Here is a 19,926-nt window from a genome sequence, read left to right as displayed (position 1 = left end):
AGGGCTTTTATTTTCTCCCGAGGTGTTGCTATAAGTGTCAGGCCTATGGGCATATTGAAAAGGACTGCTCTAATAAAGCAAGATGCTCAAACTGCGGAGGAGGCCGCGCTAATTCTAAGGACACCCCGTGCCAGAACTAGATGAAGTGCGTCCTCTGTGGCTCCGATAAGCCCCCCTGTTACAGTTCCAGTTTTCCAGAAGCCAAAAGGGCCCTATCTAAGCGATGACTAGCTCCAGCACTCTGATAATAGTGACGTGGAACATAAATGGTGGAGTGCCATCTAAATTACCACTTTTAGAAAACCTTGCTAACAAATTTGACTTTGTGTGCGTGCAGGAACATATCCTGTCAGCTGAGGGACTCCATCTCTTACAATTAAACGAAAACGTAAATATGTTTGGCATTCCTTCTAGGAGGTCGGGAAGAGGTTGTCCCTCTGGTGGTGTTGCTATCATTGTCCGTGCCTCGCTTCGTGCCTCGACATTTAAAGAAGCGAAGTTTAACGTACCAGTGAAAATTGAGAATATTGTTGTGCTCTCAGTCTATATGCCAACGAACTACAGGACTGTCCAATCTGACAATAAGTTTAATATTGCTTGCGGAAAAGTAGCCACTGTTGCTACATTATGCGCTGCGGAAAAACTTTCCTGTATTATTGCCGGAGATATGAACTCCAATCTCTCTGATGCTAATGATCCGAGAAGTCAAATCCTGCTCGCAGCCTGCCCGAGTCTGCGGGTACTGAGAAACAGAGTAGACTTCACGTATGTGCATAATTCCGGTTCCACGTCCTCGCTCAACTTTCTGCTCTGCTCTCCCGACTTGAGGACTCACGGTGACTGTGAGGTTGATATCGGCTTCTGTGTTTCAGATCACCTGCCAGTGGCTAATACCTTTATTATTAATGACCTCCTGAATAATGCTCCAAATGATTCTCCAAAGGAGAAAAAGTGGTTCCAGAAGACTGAATGGCAAAAAGATAATTCAGCCCTCTTCAGGTCTGTGTGTGACGGAACCCTGGAAAAGATTGAAGTCCCTTTCCAGCTACTACTCCAAAGCTCGCCCATTGCATTTGATGAGAAACAAATACTTCTAAATATCTACTGTAGGGAAATAACCCACGCCTTGCGCTGTGCAGAAAAAACCGCGGTTCCTATTCGTAAAGTGAGAATTGGGTCAGAAGTCCCAGGATGGTCGGAAAACCCAGCTTTGGTTAATGCTTGTCAACAAGCGAAAATATGGTACAGGTTGCGGATTGATTCGAACCGTCCTAAACAAGGCGTCGTAAACAGTGTTCGATTGTATTCAAATTGAAAGTTCTCCAAATGTCTCGCCTCGCATCGCTCTCGTGTGATTGATGAAAACACTGAGTTGATCCAAATAAAATTTGGAAATTCACCAAAAAAAATCGATCTGCAAAAGCGCTCAGTAACGATTCCGCCCCTAGTGAAAGTGAATGGAAAAGTTATTTCACGAGCGAGTTTGCTTCATCTGATTCTGAGCCGGAGTGCAAGTTTGAGAGAGATCTTGATCTCTGTTTAGAATCTTTGGAACTGGGTCTTGGCCACGTAGTGAGTGTATCGGATGTTTGTTTGGCTATCCTTAATCTAAAAAAGAAGTAGTGTAAAGGAGTAGATTATATTTGTGGTATGCATCTGATTCTCGGTAGTGAACAGTTAACAGTATATCTAGCACTTATGTTCTAAATGATTTTTAGTTGCGATCTAGTGCCAGATATTTTTTGTACCGGTGTAATCAAAGAAGGTAACGACCCATCTGAATGTTGTTCTTACCGCCGATAACCGTTGCTCCCGTTTTTGTAAATTGATGGAGCTATTAGTTATTGAGGAGATAAAGTATGTTTGTAGGACGCCAGATTCGCAGTTCGGTTTCAAGAGAAATATTAGCCGCTAGCACGTGCATAGCCTATGGTCTAATGTTTTGTTGGACGCAGATGCTAAAGTAGATACCGTGGTACTTGCAGGCCACGAGGTCCGCAGGATTTTTGATTTGGGTATCCATGCACAATTGCTTGTCTCTGTGTTTAAGAGAGGTCTTGACACATCTATAATTGCTACATATAGGAACATGTATTTTAAGTTGAAGGTTAGAGTAAGGGTAGTAATAAACCAGAGAAAACTAGCCCCTCGAGGAAATTAGAGCCTAGGAAACGACACAGAATTCGCACGGGATTCTGACTAATGGTCAGTTTTACTTTTTGAACTTTGATCTTTTTTTAGACAATTTATTTAGGTTCGTCTGTTTAGAGGAAACAATCCTCAATGCTTAAAATTCAAATTTGTTTACAATTATGGCATTCACCATATGCCAGTAGCTGTGGCTACTTGAGCAAAAGGTCAGTGGGGTCTCAGCATGAAGTTAAGCAAAATTTGTTGATATAAGTTATAAATCTGAATGGCTATTAAAAAATGACAAAAGATTTAGTTTTCGGACCTGAAAGATTTTCTGAAGACTAAATAGAATAAAATGTAACACACTAAAAGTCAAATCAGTTTTTTTCCTGGTACCCGGAACATTTTTATATACATCTTAAATTTGTGGGGTCGAATACACTTAAATACCTGTTACCTCTAATATTTTACATCACTTGTAATCTTTTACATCACTTATATTATATTTGTGGTATGCATCTGATTCTCGGTAGTGAACTGTTAACAGTGCATCTATCATTTATGTTCTAAATGATTTTTAGTTGCGATCTAGTGGCATATAGTTTTTGCACCGGTGTAATTACCCCTGTCATCAAGGACGGTAATGACCCATCTGAATGTTGTTCTTACCGCCCGATAACCATTTTCCCGTTTTTGTAAATTGATGGAGTTATTAGTTATTGAGGAGATAAAGTGTGTTTGTAGTACGCCAGATTCGCAGTTCGGTTTCAAGAGAAATATTAGCCGTGAACACGTACATAGCCTATTGTCTAATGTTTTGTTGGACGCAGATGCTAAAGGAGAAACCGTGGTACTTACAGGCCACGAAGTCCGCAGGACTTTTGATTCGGGTATCCATGCACAACTGCTTGTCTCTGCGTCTTGACAGATCTATAATTGCTACTTGTAGGAACATGTATTTTAAGTTGAAGGTTAGAGTAAGGGTAATAAAAAAATCAGAGTCTGACTGTATCCAATTCCTCATACCAGTACGGAAAGGCATTCACCAAGGGGCTTTATCATCACCGCCTCTTTATAATAACAATATCATCGAGGTCCAGAAGCCGGGGAAAACGTGCTTTATTTTACGTGGAATTGATTTGTCTCTTGTTAATTATGCCGATGACATTTTAAATCTGAGTAGATCCATCAGTGATATAGAGGGTAATTTCAGAGTTATGCTAACATAGTCCTAGAATTCAACTCCAGCAAAAGCGAGGTGGTCGTCTTTAATTGTCGTAAGAAAGAGTCGGCGTCTGTCATATTTGCACAAGGTAGTAATACAGTTACTATAGCAGCGTCAATAACTTACCTTGGTTTGCCAATTGGGTTTAATCTTAAAGCTACCCGGCCCTGTCTAATAAATGATCTCAAATAAAAAGTCCGATAAGCGTATGGGGTGATTTTGTCATGTAAACACCTATATAACTTCCGCATTCTAGCACGGATCTTCAACTCCTTTGCCACCCCTTATATCTTAGCTTTGTCACCTTTCTGGTCTTTGTTTACTTTTGATGATAAAAAATCAATCCGTACAGTGTTCTATAAGTTTGCAAAATATCTGCTTAGCCTTCCCCCCTGGCGAAGAAACCGTCAGATTTCAGCAAGTTACGGACTCGATGACCCCTTCGTTGTCATCGCAACCAGGAGGGAAAAGTTCCTGAAGTCCTTAGACCTAACGCATAGTATGTATGAAGCTATAGGCAGCAATGTGTAATGGTTGTCTTTTTATATAAATAGTTTCGCCATTGGTTTTTGTTATTTTTTTTTAGTTATTGAAGTATTAATTTAAGTTGTTCGTTTGGTCGATGTGATTTGTCGTTTTCTTTTCATTTTCTCTATACTCCATTTTTACTTTTTTGTATTGTTAAAGATGGCTAATAAAGATCATTCATTCATTCATATATATATATATATATATATATATATATATATATATATATATATATATATATATATATATATATATATATATATATATATATATATATATATATATATATATATATATATATATATATATATATATATATATATATATATATAAATATACCTTCTCCCAGTAATGGGTTTAATTACATGGTGATGCAGAACACCATCGCGGGAGGATCCTCTATAAGACTGCGGCAGGGCGTAAGATCCAGATCTATGGACAACGGCCTCTGCAAAGGGCTGCCTCGATCCTTTCGGGGTACCTGCAAGACTGGGGACCTTGCAGTCAACTCTATTCCCAATTGAGGAGTGGTGCCCCTCGAGGAAATTAGAGCCTAGTAAACGACACAGCATCCGCACGGAATTCTGACTAATGGATAATTTTCTAGGCTTGTTATGTTTTAACGGGCGTCTTCGGGCTGAAACTCCTCTTCCTATGCTAATTTATATATTATGGGCTGCCTCCCCGCAGTAGCATAATATTTGTAGGCATGAATATATAATGAGTCGGAGGTAATAGGCTTGAGATTGTCTGTGCAGGATTTCAACTCTTGCTTATAGAAGAGCATCGCCAAGTGCTGAAAACCATGTTGTGACCAAGATGGGCCCAAGATTGCACAAAGTCTCTATTCATGGAGGTCCCAGGGACTTCTTGCTGTTCGGTTCTAAGCCGGCTTAAGCACTTCGGTGTAGACTTGAGAAGATATGTAATCCTCGTCCTGCACTGGTAAAGGGATTATTGCTTTTCCTGAGGCGAAAATAATTTCAATGATTTAAAGAACATGAAAATTGGAACTTGGAATGTTACGACGTTGAAAAATGACTATCGTATCGACATTTTGACTGATTTATTAGGAGTTTCAGAAACTCATATCCCAGGGGAAGTATGAAATTAGGTGATATAGAACTTTTTTTACTCAGGCAGGAAGGATGGGGTACATAGACAGGGAGTAGGACTCATGATGAATAAGGAAGCTCCTAAGTCTTGTTTAGGCTGGGAAGGTATAAATAATAGAATACTAATTGTTCATTTTATGACTAGAAAGTGGAGGGTATCAGTTATAGTAGTATACACCCCTGTAGAACCAACTGACGGAGATACTAGTGACTCAGATGAATTTTGCTTACAGTTATAGGAGCAAAAAGACAGGGTCCCAGGTAGAAATATGATGTTTTTACTGGGAGATTTTAACGCCCAGGTCGGTAGAAATAGGGATAGATAGTATCCTAGCCTATGTAAATTTGGTGTAGGAAAAGAAAACAGTAATCGATACAGACTTTTGCAATTTTGTAGGTATAACATTCTAGTTATAACCAATAAAGTGTTTGGTCATAAAATGGCTCATAAGTTAACATGGTATTCACGTGATGGTAAGACAGCAAACCTTATTGATTATGTTCCGGGAATTTATGATGTTGGTAGACTCCAGGATGAGAATTTGAGAGAAACTTTCCAGGAACAAATGAATACTAAACTTGAGAGTTTAAAATTTGACAATGTGGAAGATTGTTGGAATAATTTTAGAAAAATAATTTGTGAAGTTACTGAAGGTGTCTTAGGGAAGAAAGGTAGAACTACAGCAAAAAATACTAGTGAAAAAGCTTTATGTTTAATAGAAAGGGGAAAGAACTTGTACAAGAATTATCTTAGTGATGGGTCATATGATAACAAAAGGAATGTTAAGAAAGTGGAGAAAGTATTAGAGTATGAACTAAGGAGGTGTGAAGTGGAAGCCATGGATAAAATTACCGAGAATCTGGAAGATGAAGCTAGACGGTATAATAGTAAAATATTGTACTGGCATGTTAACAAATTGAGAGGGAGTAGTCAATCCGGACTTAGCCCAGTTAAAGATAGGAATGGGGCCACAATTAGCGATAAGGAAAAAATTAAAGAGAGATGGGCTGAACATTTTGAGAATTTGCTTAACCGAGATAGAGTTACAGGAAAAGATATAGAGGAAAAGGAAAAAGTTTTTGATACCTTGGATGTGAAGGAAGATTTGTTTTGTGAGGAGTAATTAGCGACAGTACTAAGAGGACTAAAAAATATTAAGGCCCCGGGTGCTGATAGGGTGGTAAATGAGTTTCTTAAACATGGTGGCTCTGAGGTTAGAAATTAGTTACTGAAGTTTATTAATAAGATTTTTGAAAAAGAGGAAGAACCTAACGATTTAGGAAAACTTTAATTAAGCCACTTTATAAGCAAGGTGATAAAACTGAGTGTGGCAATTATCGAAGCATTAGTCTGGTCTCTGTAGGTAGTATATTACTTAGTAATATGATACTTTTTAGACTGAGAGTTACTGTAGACAAAGTTTCAAGAGAAGAGCAGTGTGGTTTTAGAAAAAGTAGAGGATGTGTCGACGAAATTTTCACTTTTAGGTTAATAATTGAGAACTGCCTGAGTTTTCAAATATCTTTGGTCCTTAGTTTTATAGATTATGAGCAAGCGTTTGATTCTATTGATAGAAGAGCTTTAGTAAAGGTTTTAGCCTTGTATGGTATACCAGACAAATACATTAAGGTAGGAAATGAGGTTAGCAGCTGGTTTTGTATTAAATGTGGAGTTAAGCAGGGTTGTGTTCTATCCCCCTTTATATGGATCATTTTGATGGACTTTGTCTTGAGGAGCACAAGAATGGCAATGGGAGACCACGGAATCGAATGGGGAGGAAAAAATCTCTTGGACTTCAATTATACTGATGATTTAATCATCCTTTATTGAAATGTGAGCAGAGTGAGTTAAGTTTTAAAGTCATTGTGAGTTTAAGGTGCTAGAATAGGCTTTGAAATTAATGTTAAGAAGATTAAGTCGCTAAGGCTTGGAATAAGAGAAGATGAAAAGGTGACGTTGGGTAATAAAAAGATTGATAAGGTGGAAAGCTTCACTTACCTTGGTAGTATTATTAGTAAAGACGGTGGGGGCAGTGAAGATGTTAAACGTAGAATAGCCAAGGCTCAGGGTGTTTTTTCACAGTTAAAAAAAGTTTGGAAGAATAGGAAGATAAGTCTGCAAACCAAGATTAGAATATTAGAATCTACAGTTATGACAGTAGTCAAATATGCCTCTGAGGCATGGGCGCTCCGAAAAGCGGATGAAGATTTGCTAGATGTTTTCCAGAGAAATTGCTTAAGGATTGTTCTCGGTACCCGGCTGACTGACCGTATTTCAAACAATAGGGTAAACGAAAAATGTGGTTCAATACCGCTCTCTTGGGCTATAATGAAAGAAAGGTTGAGATGGCTAGGGCGCGTTGTGCGAATGACAGATTGCCGAGATTGTTCTTTTTGGCCAAAGGTCTAGGGCTAAACGGAAAGCAGGTCGTCCTCGTCTTGGGTGGGAGGACGTCATAAAAAAAGATTTAAAGGAAATGAGAAATTCGTGGGTGGCTGTAAAAAGGAAGGCTTTGGATAGATTGGGATGGAGGAGGAGGGTGCGTAGCTGTGTTTACCTCAGGTGGCTTGGTGCTGCGGTGAGTTGTTAGAAGTATTAGTAGCAGTAGTAGTATAGTCAAAGTTCCTGAAGATTATTAGGCATTAAAATATACTCTTTTAAGTATCACCTCTCCGCCAAGTGCCCCGACCCAGTTCCCCTCCTATTTTGTTATCTTATGATTAGTTCTTGACTCATGAAAAGATGATATAGTCAAGAGTTGGATTGAATGATCTTTCTCCCAATTTTCAATTTCGATTCGTCCAATAGGACACGAAGGAGAAAAGGAAGTCATATATTCTATATTTTATCACTACTGCCTTGATTATGACAAGGGGCTACAGTAAAAAACAAAGTTAAAATTATTTTACTAAACAAACAATTTGGTAAAGCTAAACCACAAACATCGAAACACTTTAAAATATACGTTATTTGCAGTTCTTCACTTTAAAAGTGAAATAAAACAATTTATTAACAATATTTTGTGTTAACTGATTGTTATATTCATATTCTTTGGTTGAATTCCTTCTAAGACTTCTAATGCTTTGGGCATCACATTCATAGCTAATACCTCGATGTTTGAACTCGCAAAGTTGTCAGAAAGGCCTTTCAGGGTCTGGAAGAGAAAATCATAGGTTGAAGATGAAAATAATTGAAAGGTACCATAGTGCTTGATAAAAATGAATAAAAATATGAAACATCATACACAAAATAATATTAAGTTCATACTAAAATATAAACAAAGTACCCATGTGGTCACAAATATAAATTATAAATTATGGACTCAACCTTATTTGTAACGTGAAAGTTTTATAGTATTTGACTAGAAAATCATTTCCTGGTTGTTTAGGTGTCATCAATTTTTTAGTTATCAGTCACATTGTCATTTTAAAAACTTTCTATAATTAGTTTCGTCATCTAGTGTCATCTAGTCATTGAGAAAATGTTATCTTTTTTTTGTAAATCAAGGTACTGAAAGAGGACGTCTGTGACCTTGAAACATGGACACTTCAAAAGATTGAGGAAGATATGCTATATTTTTTCCATGCGAACTACCTACAAATATAACAGAAGAAAAAAAGAAAAGAAAATGAAATACTATAAAAAAAGAAAGGATAAAGTGGCTAGGCTATGTTTTATGAATGAAAGACCATGTTAAAGATGATGTTTTTTATTCATTCATTTTGGATCAAAAAGTTGATCCTCCTCAATTTGGATGTGAAGAGTCACTAGGAGAGGTTTAATGGAAATTGGTACATCACAGAAGGGGAAAAGAGTGAAGCTTTGTACAGCTTCAAATGAAGAAGGAGTGTTCGCAGCCGTGTTGACACCAGGGGGTAGTAGTAGTAGTAGTTTTAGCAATAATATTAGCAGCAGCAGTAGTAGTAGTAGTAGTAGTAGTAGTAGTAGTAGTAGTAGTAGTAGTAGTAGTAGTAGAAGTAGTAGAAGTAGTAGAAGTAGAAGTAGTAGTAGTAGTAGTAGTTTTAGTAGTTTTAGTAGTAATAGTAGCAGCAGCAGCAGTAGTAGTAGTAGTAGTAGCAGCAGTAGTAATAGTAGCAGTAGTAGTAGTAGTAGTAGTAGTAGTAGTAATAATAGTAGTAGTAGTAGTAATAATAGTAGTAGAAGTAGCAACAGTAGTGGTAGTAGTAGTAGTAGTAGTAGTAATAGTAGTAATAGTAGTAGTAGTAGTAGTAGTAGTAATAGTAATATTAGTGGTAGTAGTCGTAGTAGAAGTAGTAGTAGCAGAAATATACATTGCTCATACGCCCTTTGTTTTGACATCCCTCTCAACACTCTGTGAAAGTTTCACCTTAAAACCCTTAGCCTTTTTAAAGACCCAGGATCAATGATTCTGCCCTTTTCAAAAATGGCCAACTGGCATAACTTACAGCCTTTGCCCCAAAGGCTGTGGGAGCTATGTCATACCCGTATACATAATTGTAGAACCTTTCAGCCATTTGGAACAAAAAGGCTATCAAAAATTCTGATCGGATGTCTTTGGAGCAAGGCAGCCAAAAGGAGCGTGGGAGGGAACCTGGCTGTCTTCCTATCGCCATTGACCCTTAAAAGTGCAGTAGGACCTTCAATTTCTAACCAAACAGGCCCACTTCAAAGTTTCTACAATTATTTATTTTATACAATCACCCCTGTAGAAAAAAATTGATAATACCCAGAGCCTACTTTGTTCTTCACTTGGGCTGTGCTAATGCGCTGCCCTACGATAAGAGTATCTGTTATCTTTATATTTAATGGGATTATTAATTGTAGTTTCTGTTCATTTTGAATTTTATGCATTCATAATTACCTCAGTTTGTTTTAAGCTTGAATTGTTATTAAATAAAAAAAACAAGTTTTTTAAACTGAAAGTAAGGAGCGACATTAAATCTTAAAACGAACAGAAATTATTCCGTATATGAAAGGGGCTGTGCCCTCCTCAACGCCTCGCTCTTTACGCTAAAGTTTTTTATTGTTTTAAAAAATAAAGTTGTGAGACAGAGTCAAACTTTAGCGTAAAGAGCGAGGCGTTGTGGAGGGGACAGCCCCTTTCATATACGGAATAATTTCTGTTGGTTTTAAGTTTTAATGTCGCTCCTTACTTTCATTTTAAAAAACTTGTTTTTTTTATTTAATTTCTGATCGTTTTTTAGTTAATGCAGCTTTTATTTTGGCTCGCCGTCATTGAATAAGTAAACAAAATTTGCCTACAAATTTTACTCTTCTTTTGCTAAATGGCTGTCTCTAAATTTGGTTCTGCCGTAATTTACAAAGTAACTTACTTAACAAACTTCTATATTCGTATATTTTTCTTCTGGCAAAAAATACAAAGTTGGAGATTTTTGCAGATATGAGCTTGAAACCTATGGTATGGGGTTCTCTGATATGCTGAATTTGACGGTGTGATTTTCATTAAAAATTTTTCACTTTTAGGCGATGTTTCCCCCCTCCTTAAAAAATCAGGTGAGTTTTCTGAGGCTCGTAGCCTTTGATGAGTAATACTAAACTTAATAAAATTCATATATTTAGAATCAGCATTATAAGCCCATTCTTTTGATACATTTATTGACATCAAAGTTTCGTTTTTAAAAGTTTCGATAACTATTGAGCCGTATCGCTTTTTTTTTATTTTTTTTTTTTATTACGGAGATGTTATTACGTATGTTAGGGGGTTCTCCCCTTTTTCAATACCACGCTCTTTACGTTAAAAATTAAAAAAAAAATTAATTCACAAACCCCTGAATCACAAAGGCCTTTTAATCAGAATACATAACTCTTTTGAAAGCACTAAAAAAAAACTGTAGCGTAAAGAGCGAAGTATTGACTTGGGGGAGAACCCCCTCATATACGTAATAATTTCTGTTCATTTTAAGTTCTAATGTTGCTTCTTACTTTCAGTTGAAAGTACTTGTTTTTTTTAATTTAGTTTCTGATCGTTTTTTAAATAATGCTTGGAAATCAGGCGCCCCCTTCATAGAAATGTCCCTTACCCCAAAGAAACATCCTCCACGGAAAGATTCTCCTGAGTAACCACCTCCTCCAGCCCTCCCCCCCCACCAGAAAAAAAATCCTTCCTGGAAATGTCTGTATACTTCCCAATAACCAAAACAATATGTAAGCAATGGGTAAAGTTCATAACTTGCAGCCCTTCCCCTGGGAACTGTAGGGGATTAAGTCATCGTAAAAGACATATTTATTAAGTTTTCGACTATGCTAAACAAAATGGCTATCTCAAAATTTTAATTGGGTGACATTGAGAAAAAAATGAGCGTGGGAGGGGGCCTAGGTGCCCTCCATTTTTTTTGGTCACTTAAAAAGAGAACTAGAACTTTTAATTTCCGTTCCAATGAGCCCTCTTAAGATATTCTAGGACTACTGGGTCAATACGATTACCCCTGGGGAAAAAAAAAACAAATAAACGCGCACCCGTGATCTTTCTTCTGGCCAAAAATGCAGAATTCCACATTTTTGTAGATAGGAGCTTGAAACCTCTATAGTAGGGTTCTCTGATACGCTGAGTATAATGGTGGAAACTTTATAAATGTCCTATAGCTTTTAGGGGGTTTTTCCTCCTTTTTTCGAAAATCAGCCGAATTTTCTCAGGCACGTAATTTTTGATGGGTAAAATTAAACTTAATGAAATTTATATTTTTGAAATCAGAATTAAAATCTGATTCTTTTGATGTATCTATTGGTACCAAAATCCCGTTTTTTAGAGTTTCGGTTACCATTGAGCCGGGTCGCTCCTTACTTACAGTTCGTTACCACGAACTGTTTGATTTATTACTCGTGTTGGATCTTCATGTGGCTATTTACTTTTTCCTTGAAAAAACACCTTTTTGAAATTTTTTCTAAGCAATCGAAAAGCTGGGGTTTTATACGAAATGAATTTTTAATCTTTATAATTCTATATCGACAATTGGGCTTACTAAGATTAAAAATAAGTCAAGACAGGTTAGGACAGGCTTAGTCTGTATCCCTTCTCTTTTTTTATCCAGATTTTTCTCTAGAATTAGAGGATTTTGTTTTTTAACCTCAAAACTATCCCACCACCCTTCCCAATTCCTCCCCCAATTTACCTTCCCATTTCTCAAAATTTTTGTTCTTCAAAAAGTTGGTTGGTATTGAAAACTAACAGTAATGATTATTACAATTCACAGATTCTTACAGTAATTAACAAATCAAATAAAAAGAATTAACATTATTGAGTTATTTTGTCCTCATTCTATAAATTTTGCATTGTAACTTGATGACGATTGACTTACAAGTAAAAATTTAGAACGTCAATATCATATTTTGACTAAAAGAGCTGAATTACTTAAAATTTCCTTATCGAGATTCTTAAACTTTTTAATTTATTGTTAATAATCAACAAAACCTTAATAAAAAAAAGTAACAAGCAGCATACATAAAAAAATTTGGTCCTAAGACTCAAACTAACGTTTGTTCATACAGATTGGAAGGAAATCTTAAAGTATGTTATGACCCATAAAGGTCTGTCACAAATAAAAACACCTGACCGTGGTTTAAAAAAGAAAAAAGAACTGGCAGAGACAAATGGGAAACATAAACATCCGACAGTTTTAACTGAAGGAGCTTTCATGTGTATTGCAGCACCGTAAAAATCACGATTGCCAATTTACTAATATTTTACTTACTATAGTAGTTGAGCCTCAACTAAATATTAGGTGAGCCTTCACTTAAAAAAATCTAAAGATTTTTTTGAACTGAAAGCATTCTCAGAAAGATGGTTTTGGATGGATGTGAAGCACACATCAAAGTCGTTTTTCAAGTATTTGCCCTTCGGTGTTTCTTACTTTTAAAACGGCTTCAGAAACAAGTTTCTTCCTATTTGTCGCTTCGACAGAGGATGAAGAAGAGAGATTGCTCTCCAAAAAGATACACATAGATTTATTTACGTGATAGCCAAATAGCCTGCCTGCCCAAACTAGCCCGGTTTCGGATTCTCTGAAGTGATGGCAAGGGAGATTCAGGGGCTCCTACCTTACTCCGGAGAGAGAAGTATTGAACACGATTTCCATCTAATGGGCTAGGCACAGGTAGTTGATTTTGGGAACCGATTTCAGCAAGGGTGTATTCCATGTCGATTGATTATAATTAATGATGCTAAGAGGCAGGTTTGATACATTGCTGCTCCTCCTACACATTTCCCAGAATCCTTCTAGCGAATGTATGGTCACTGGTAAATAAAATGGATGAATTTCAAATTAGTCTTGACAAAAACCGGATTGATATTGCTTGCCTTACCAAAACATGGTCTGCAACTGAAGACTTTTACTCCATTCCAAATTTTGTTTCCCATTTTAAGCCGAGAATAGACAAAGATGATATCCTTCTATCTCATGGTGGAGGAGTAACTTTTTTTGTCGGTCTACCCTCCCTAATCGGATTTTTTCATTTTCTAAAATAGTGGACAACTCCGAAACTGAAGTTCTATGGCTCTGGACCACACCCAAAAACCTTCCAAAAGAAGTATCTTTCGTGATTTTTTGTATTATTTATTACCCTCCCCGTAGTGGATTTAAGAAGGAGCTGACGGCATATCTGCAACTTTATACTGACAGAATTCACTGCAAGTATCCTTATGCTGCAATTACATTATGTGGTGATTTTAATGAGCTAGACCAAAAGTGGCTTAGCTCTGCTCTTAGCCTTGATCAAGTGGTCAAGTTGCCTACTCGCGGTGATAAAACCCTTGACTTAATTTTTACCAACATTGAAGATTACTACTGTGTCCCCAAAATAGCCCCTCCATTAGGGGTAAGTGACCATCTATGCATCTTTTGGACCCCCTTATCTTCCTTTCCCCCTAAGCAATTTATCAGTTACTCTTATAGACCCATTACTGACGAGAAGGTTGCCCATTTCAAATTAAAACTTAGTTTCAAATCTTGGGCCAATATCCTATGTCATACCAGTGGTAATGAAATGGCTTCTAAGTTTTCAGCGGAACTTTTCCAGTTATATTGTGACACCTTTCCAGTGAAAAATGTTACTCGCAAATCTAACTGCAACCCGTGGATAAATAAAAAAATTTTGTACCTAATAAATGAACGAGATAAATTCTTTAAGGAAGGATTTTTCCAAGAATCTCGAAAGCTTAGAAACATGGTTGTTAGCAAAATCCGTAAAGCAATAACGGAACATGGTGCTCACGTACTCAATAAGTTATTGAATTTAGATCCTAAGCAATTCCAAAAAAGTGACCAAGATCTCATGGGAAAGGTCTCTTCAAACTTTTTCTTTTTCTTACTTGACAGTAATGGTGACCCAGTGGGTGCAGATGTCATAAATGATCATTTCGCTTTAATTTGCAAAATTCACCCACCAATCCAGCATATGCTGGTCAACAGTGCAGTGAGTGACATTCCTGTGATTGAAATTCATCAGACTCAACTTAAACTCGAAACTCTTGATAAAAAATAAGTCAGTATACCCAGGTGATATCCCTACTAAATTGATTGTGGACTGTGCCCAGTATTTAAGTGTACCTCCACCTGCTATTTTTAATCAATGTTTTGTAGATGGTATTTTCCCAGTTTGTTTTAAACGAGCTCTTATATCTCTTATACCAAAAACTAAGGCCCCAAAAGTTCCCTCTGACTTAAGACCAATCTCAAAAACCCCCATTTTCTCTAAATCTTTGAAAGTTTCATTTACAAGGTCCTTTCGCAAGATAATAGCGATAAAATGCACTCACCGTGGCTTGGTCTTAGCCTAAACAGTGGCATCGGGCATTTCTTAATTTATACATTTTACGCCATTCTCAACATATGGGGTTTCGAGGCTCAAGTGTTAAGTCAATGTCTGTAGATCCTAATAAATACATTAACAATTTGGATCATTAGACTTTTATAGATAATGCAAGGGCTTTAGGTGCAAGAGATTTTGTGTTATGCAAGGTGACTACTTTTTTGTCAGGCCATGAGCAATGTCTAGTCCTCTCTAATGGGGATTCATCAGGTTTTTTCTCAATTTCCTATGGAGCACCTCAAGAGACAAAATTAGGTCCTTTAACTTTTTTAGTGGCTTTTAATAATGTTTTTATCAAGTTTTGACTATTCTTTTAAATTTGCGGATGATTTGACATTACTGAACCTTTGACAAACATCTAATACTTTGAATGTTACACTCAATTCATTAATTAACAATTTGGGGAATACTCTTGTCAATGATAAACTCAACTTAAGCTTACCCAGAATCAGTTTCAGGCTATTCTATTTTTTTATAAATATGCCCCCTATCAATAATTACCGTCGCATATCAAATCTAAATCCTATTAAACTGTCGGGTGTGGAGTTTGACAATAACCTTAACTGGAACTCCCACATTTCCCACTTATTTAAGTCAGGTTGTTTTCTCCTTAAATCTTTCTCTTTTCTCAAAAGTTTCTCTATATCAATCTAAAGCCGTAAAATAATTTACTGTTCTTAAGACCCTGTGTTGAATATGCTTTCCCTGCCTCAAACACCAATATTGTGAAATTGAAAGTATTCAAAAAAGAGCAATAAAAATTATAATGGGGACGGCCTATACTACATACAATGAAGGTTTGGCTAGACTTGAACTTATTACATTGGAATCACGACGTCACATCCTTACCATGAACTTTGGTCTCAAGTGCCTTAATTCTGACTATCATCGACGTTTTCTCCCTCCCTTTTAAGAAAATCCCCCAACCTTTCCTATTACAAGACTCAATGCTCTTAGAGCTCCAAATACCCAACTGGACCTGTATCCCCAAATGTTGACCATGAGGTACAAAAACTCTTTTGTCCCCTATTTTGTTTCCTATTTTAATAATTGATATAACTTGTTTTATGTTTATCCCCTGACATCTGTTTTACTATTTATTCAATTTTTTGTTTTATGTTTATCACATAAGATTTGTTTTGTTATGGTAATTCTGACGTGCTTATGCTAGCTTTTGTGCTATTTTAGCCAATAAATCATATTCTATTCTATTCTCTATTCTAATTACGAGTAATTTATGATTAATTTACGATAATCACTAAATACGATTAATGACATGCCTAAAGCTCTAAAGCCCTAGTACATTCCTTTTCTAGAACGTATTTAATGATGATTAATCACCAAAAAACGTCACTAAGCCCCGCCTCTTAGCATCATTAATTACAATCACTCGACGTGGAATACACCCGTGCTGAAATCGGTTTCCGAAATCAGCTACGTGTGCCTAGCCCTTAAGAGGATTTCTTCTCCCCTACTTTATAAAAAAATTAAATTTTTATCTATATTTTTTCATATCAATCGGCAATAGTTGACAGGCTTTGATATATGTGTCAATAATCACAGACAATTCTGGACAAAATAAAAAAGAATTAAAAAAAAGAAAAATTCCAGATTGCATACCCAAAATTGATTTACAAAAATGTTTTAAATAAGACCACAATTGCTTTCTGTCTTTCTTATTTCTTCAAAACTGTGTAACATCATATTTGGATGTATATTGGTTAACACTATCTTATAAGCTCTCCAATGGGAGCGGGCCGTTGGACCTGTCTTTTAAGCTTTTTCTACTGTAGAATATATGAATGGCTTACAAAATATTTAAACAAAACACGCATATGAATTGCTTAATGCATTGGATAGTCGTATTCTTCAGCGCTTGCAAGTGCGGAGAGCCTTCCCCTGAAATCGAAGTGTATTTCTGTTTTAATTAAAACATCCTATTTTTTAAATATTGTTTCCCTGTTGCTTTTATTTGGTTTTTGGTTAATGTTGTCTTTTTTTCTCCTTACGCAGAAGACGGCTTTTTGATTATGCGATTAAAAATCAAAATTATATTTCGCACTATTTTTTCTCATTTTTATCATAGTTCATAAGATTAGCTTTTTATCTTCAAATTTTGCCATTCATTTCATTTTATTTTCCAAAAAAAAAATAATCTTACCTTTGCTGTAGCAAAATCTAATCTATTCACATAAGCAAGATCAAAAATAACTGTAGTAACATGTTCTTCTTTTGAGATGGCTTTTTTGACAATGTTGCTGAAATAATCAGCCGCAGGAAAAACAAGGCTTTCCCGGGGCTGAACCACAACTGTTGCTCCCGCTTCTTTCTGTAAAATAAAGAATTAATATTATACCTATAGAAGTAAAAATCATTTTATTCTTTTTTATATCGAAATTCTCTTAGATTTTTAAGTTTAATTGTGCGCATTCTATTTATATTCGACTTTCAAAAATATATAAGAAATAAATTGGAAGAAAAAATGATGGTGAAAAAAGGTAGTAAGCTTTAAATAAATCTAGTGAAATTACAATACAATTACATACTGAATAGTTGAAGTAAAGCATATTTAATCCTGAAGTTGAATATTTAAAGTTTAAATGCAAACAAAGTGAACAAGAATAGGAAAAAAACAAGGGAAAAAAATAAAATAAATCATATCTGAACAAGCTGAATTTTTAATTAAAGAGAATTGGAACCAGCAGGATAAATGGTATGTAAAATAACGAACAGTCAGCATTAGAAGGTGATTACCAGGTTCTGACAGAAAAAAGTAACAAAGACAGCACAAAAAAGTGATGATCAATATTAAAGAGTCATACAATTTTTGTAGCAAATAAAAATTTGGAAAAAAACGAACTGCATTGATACGGTATCTCCTTCTCTCTCTAAAACTCTCTTTCCCTGTCCTTCTCTTGTGCGTTTTCCCTCTCTCTCTCTCTCTCTCTCTCTAAGACTCTCCTTCTCTGTCCTTATGTTGTCCTTCTTCCCTCTCTCTCTCTCTCTCCTCTCTCTCTCTCTCTCTCTCTCTCTCTCTCTCTCTCTCTCTCTCTCTCTCTCTCTCTCTCTCTCTCTCTCTCTCTCTCTCTTTCTCTCTCTCTCTCTCTCCCCCTCCGCAGGCGACCCCCGCCAACCACCCCGCCCCCTCTCTCCGCCGATGATTCCATTTTCAAGTTCCCAACTAAACACTTAAACTGCAAATATCTTCAAAACACTTAAACTGTTTATATCAAGTGCAAGTAAAAAAAATCTTCAGTTTCTAAGTATTGTAAAACAGAAAAAATATCTTTTCTCTTTCCGGGATAAAGTTGAACCTTTCCTAAAGTGAGCCCTGCAAATAATTTTAAAAGAAGGTTAAATCCTATATCCTCTCCTTCCAACAAAAAGCTAGGCAAGAAACGCCTGAGTGCAGGAGAAGTAGGCAGTGCCTCAGTTTTTTTTTAAATATATCGACAAACCCTCGCACTGAACATGTTTTTTTCCAAAGAATACTTCCCACCAAGATTTTACCCTCCTTGGGCCGTTTCACAGCCTGTTACTATCTTCTCTTTCATTTGTCGCTGTACCTCCTGATGAAAAAAACTTTTTTTTCACAAAAAAAAAAAAAAAAAAAAAAAACATCCCGCTAGCTTCCTTCTTTTTATTGCTTGGTATAGGCACTGCCCATGGTTTGTATTTGTTCGCTTGTTTTGTTTTTTTTTACTTTCTATCTTTTTTATCTTAGTAATATGTTATGACCTATCTCAGTTTCAATAATGACTATTATACAGGTTTTCATTTTTACAATTTTAATGTCGGTATTCTTTAATGTCAGATGTTTGTCCATCGATAGTTGCCCATCGGATAGCCCGTTTTTTAGTTTTTTGTCTTGCTCTGAGGTTCTTTCTTTTTTGTTTGTTGACCCATAAATTTGAATTCGGACCTTTGGAGCTTGTGATAGTAGTTTTCGTATTAATATCATACTTTACGTTAAAAACTAAAAATAATTATAAATGAATTTGTCAACATGGATGAATTTAGAAAGCGACTAGCTTACAGAACCCTGCAATTATCAGACTCAACTCGCTGCATACTTATTCAAAGAAATGTGTCTAGCCACCAAATAGATCCGTGAAAACGTATCTTTTGCATCAGAGTAAAAATAATTTCCTATTAAAAAGGGGAATTAACCCTATACCATTCATATTACTTTCTTAGAAAAAATATATTGTTCCAAATGAAGAGATTCTATAAGATAAATCCCCTATTTACACTAATCGGGAAGATTTCTCAGGACAGATTCGAAAATTTGGCCCCAAAAATTCACCAATCAGCTTAGAATTATTGGAATTGTCAATAATTCTAGAGCAACTGGCTCCCTAAGAGTTTACCATTTGATAGCACTTTGGTCTTTTTCATGGCAAAAAAATTAGTTTTAGGCAGAAAATAGCATGGACTTTGTTTACCAATTAAATAAAAAAAAACAAGTTTTTTTAACTGAAAGTAAGGAACGACGTTAAAACTTAAAACGATCAGAAATTATTCCGTATATGAAAAGGGCTGTCCCCTCCTCAACGCCTCGCTCTTTACGCTATAGTTTTTAATTGTTTAAAAAAATATAGTTGTGAGAAAGTCAAACTTTAGCGTAAAAAGCGAGGCGTTGAGCAGGGGACAGCCCCTTTCATATAAGGAATAAAACGTCGTTCCTTACTTTCAGTTAAAAAAAACTTGTTTTTTTATTTAATTTTTGAACGTTTTTGAATTAATGCAGGTTTTGATTTTGGCTCACCGTATATGAATAATTAAAAAAAAATTGAATATTAATTTTACTTTTATTTGGTTAAATAACTTTCTCGAAACCTGTTTAATTTTATTTACGAACGTTTTTATTAGTAATAAATATATGTAACTTACGAATTAACTTACGTAACGAACTTCTATATTCATATATCTTTAATACGTACATTAGAGGGTTCGGCCCCTAGTCAATACCTTGCTCTTTAAGCTGAAGTTCGAATTTTGTTCCAATTCTTTAAAAATGACCCCTTAATCACAAATGCCGTTAATTAGAATAAATAGCTCTTATGAAAGTACTAAATAATCTTTGGCTTATAGAGCAAGGTATTGACTAGGGGATG

At 35.9% G+C, this 19,926-nt stretch overlaps 1 protein-coding gene across 2 annotated transcripts in view; it reads right to left on the bottom strand.

Annotated features, from left to right (window-relative positions):
- Nucleotides 1–7,891: 7,891 nt before the first annotated feature.
- LOC148953420 (sodium-independent sulfate anion transporter-like) overlaps nt 7,892–19,926 on the bottom strand; it is a 64,949-nt gene continuing 52,914 nt past the window's right edge. For both annotated transcript variants that reach the window (XM_089087662.1, XM_089087661.1), the window contains exons 9-10: nt 16,971–17,138; nt 7,892–8,156 (exon numbers count right to left, since the gene is read on the bottom strand). In XM_089087662.1, the coding sequence (XP_088943788.1) occupies nt 8,028–8,156; nt 16,971–17,138 (297 nt within the window). In that variant the 3' untranslated portion in view covers nt 7,892–8,027. The remainder of the gene's footprint in view (nt 8,157–16,970; nt 17,139–19,926) is intronic.

The sequence above is a fragment of the Artemia sp. Qi Xiang Cuo genome, chromosome 4 (genome assembly GCF_049724085.1).
Source record: "Artemia sp. Qi Xiang Cuo chromosome 4, ASM4972408v1, whole genome shotgun sequence".
Classification (NCBI taxonomy): domain Eukaryota; kingdom Metazoa; phylum Arthropoda; class Branchiopoda; order Anostraca; family Artemiidae; genus Artemia; species Artemia sp. Qi Xiang Cuo.
The sequence above is the reverse complement of the archived record's forward strand: the minus strand, read 5'-3'. Positions and strand labels throughout refer to the sequence as shown.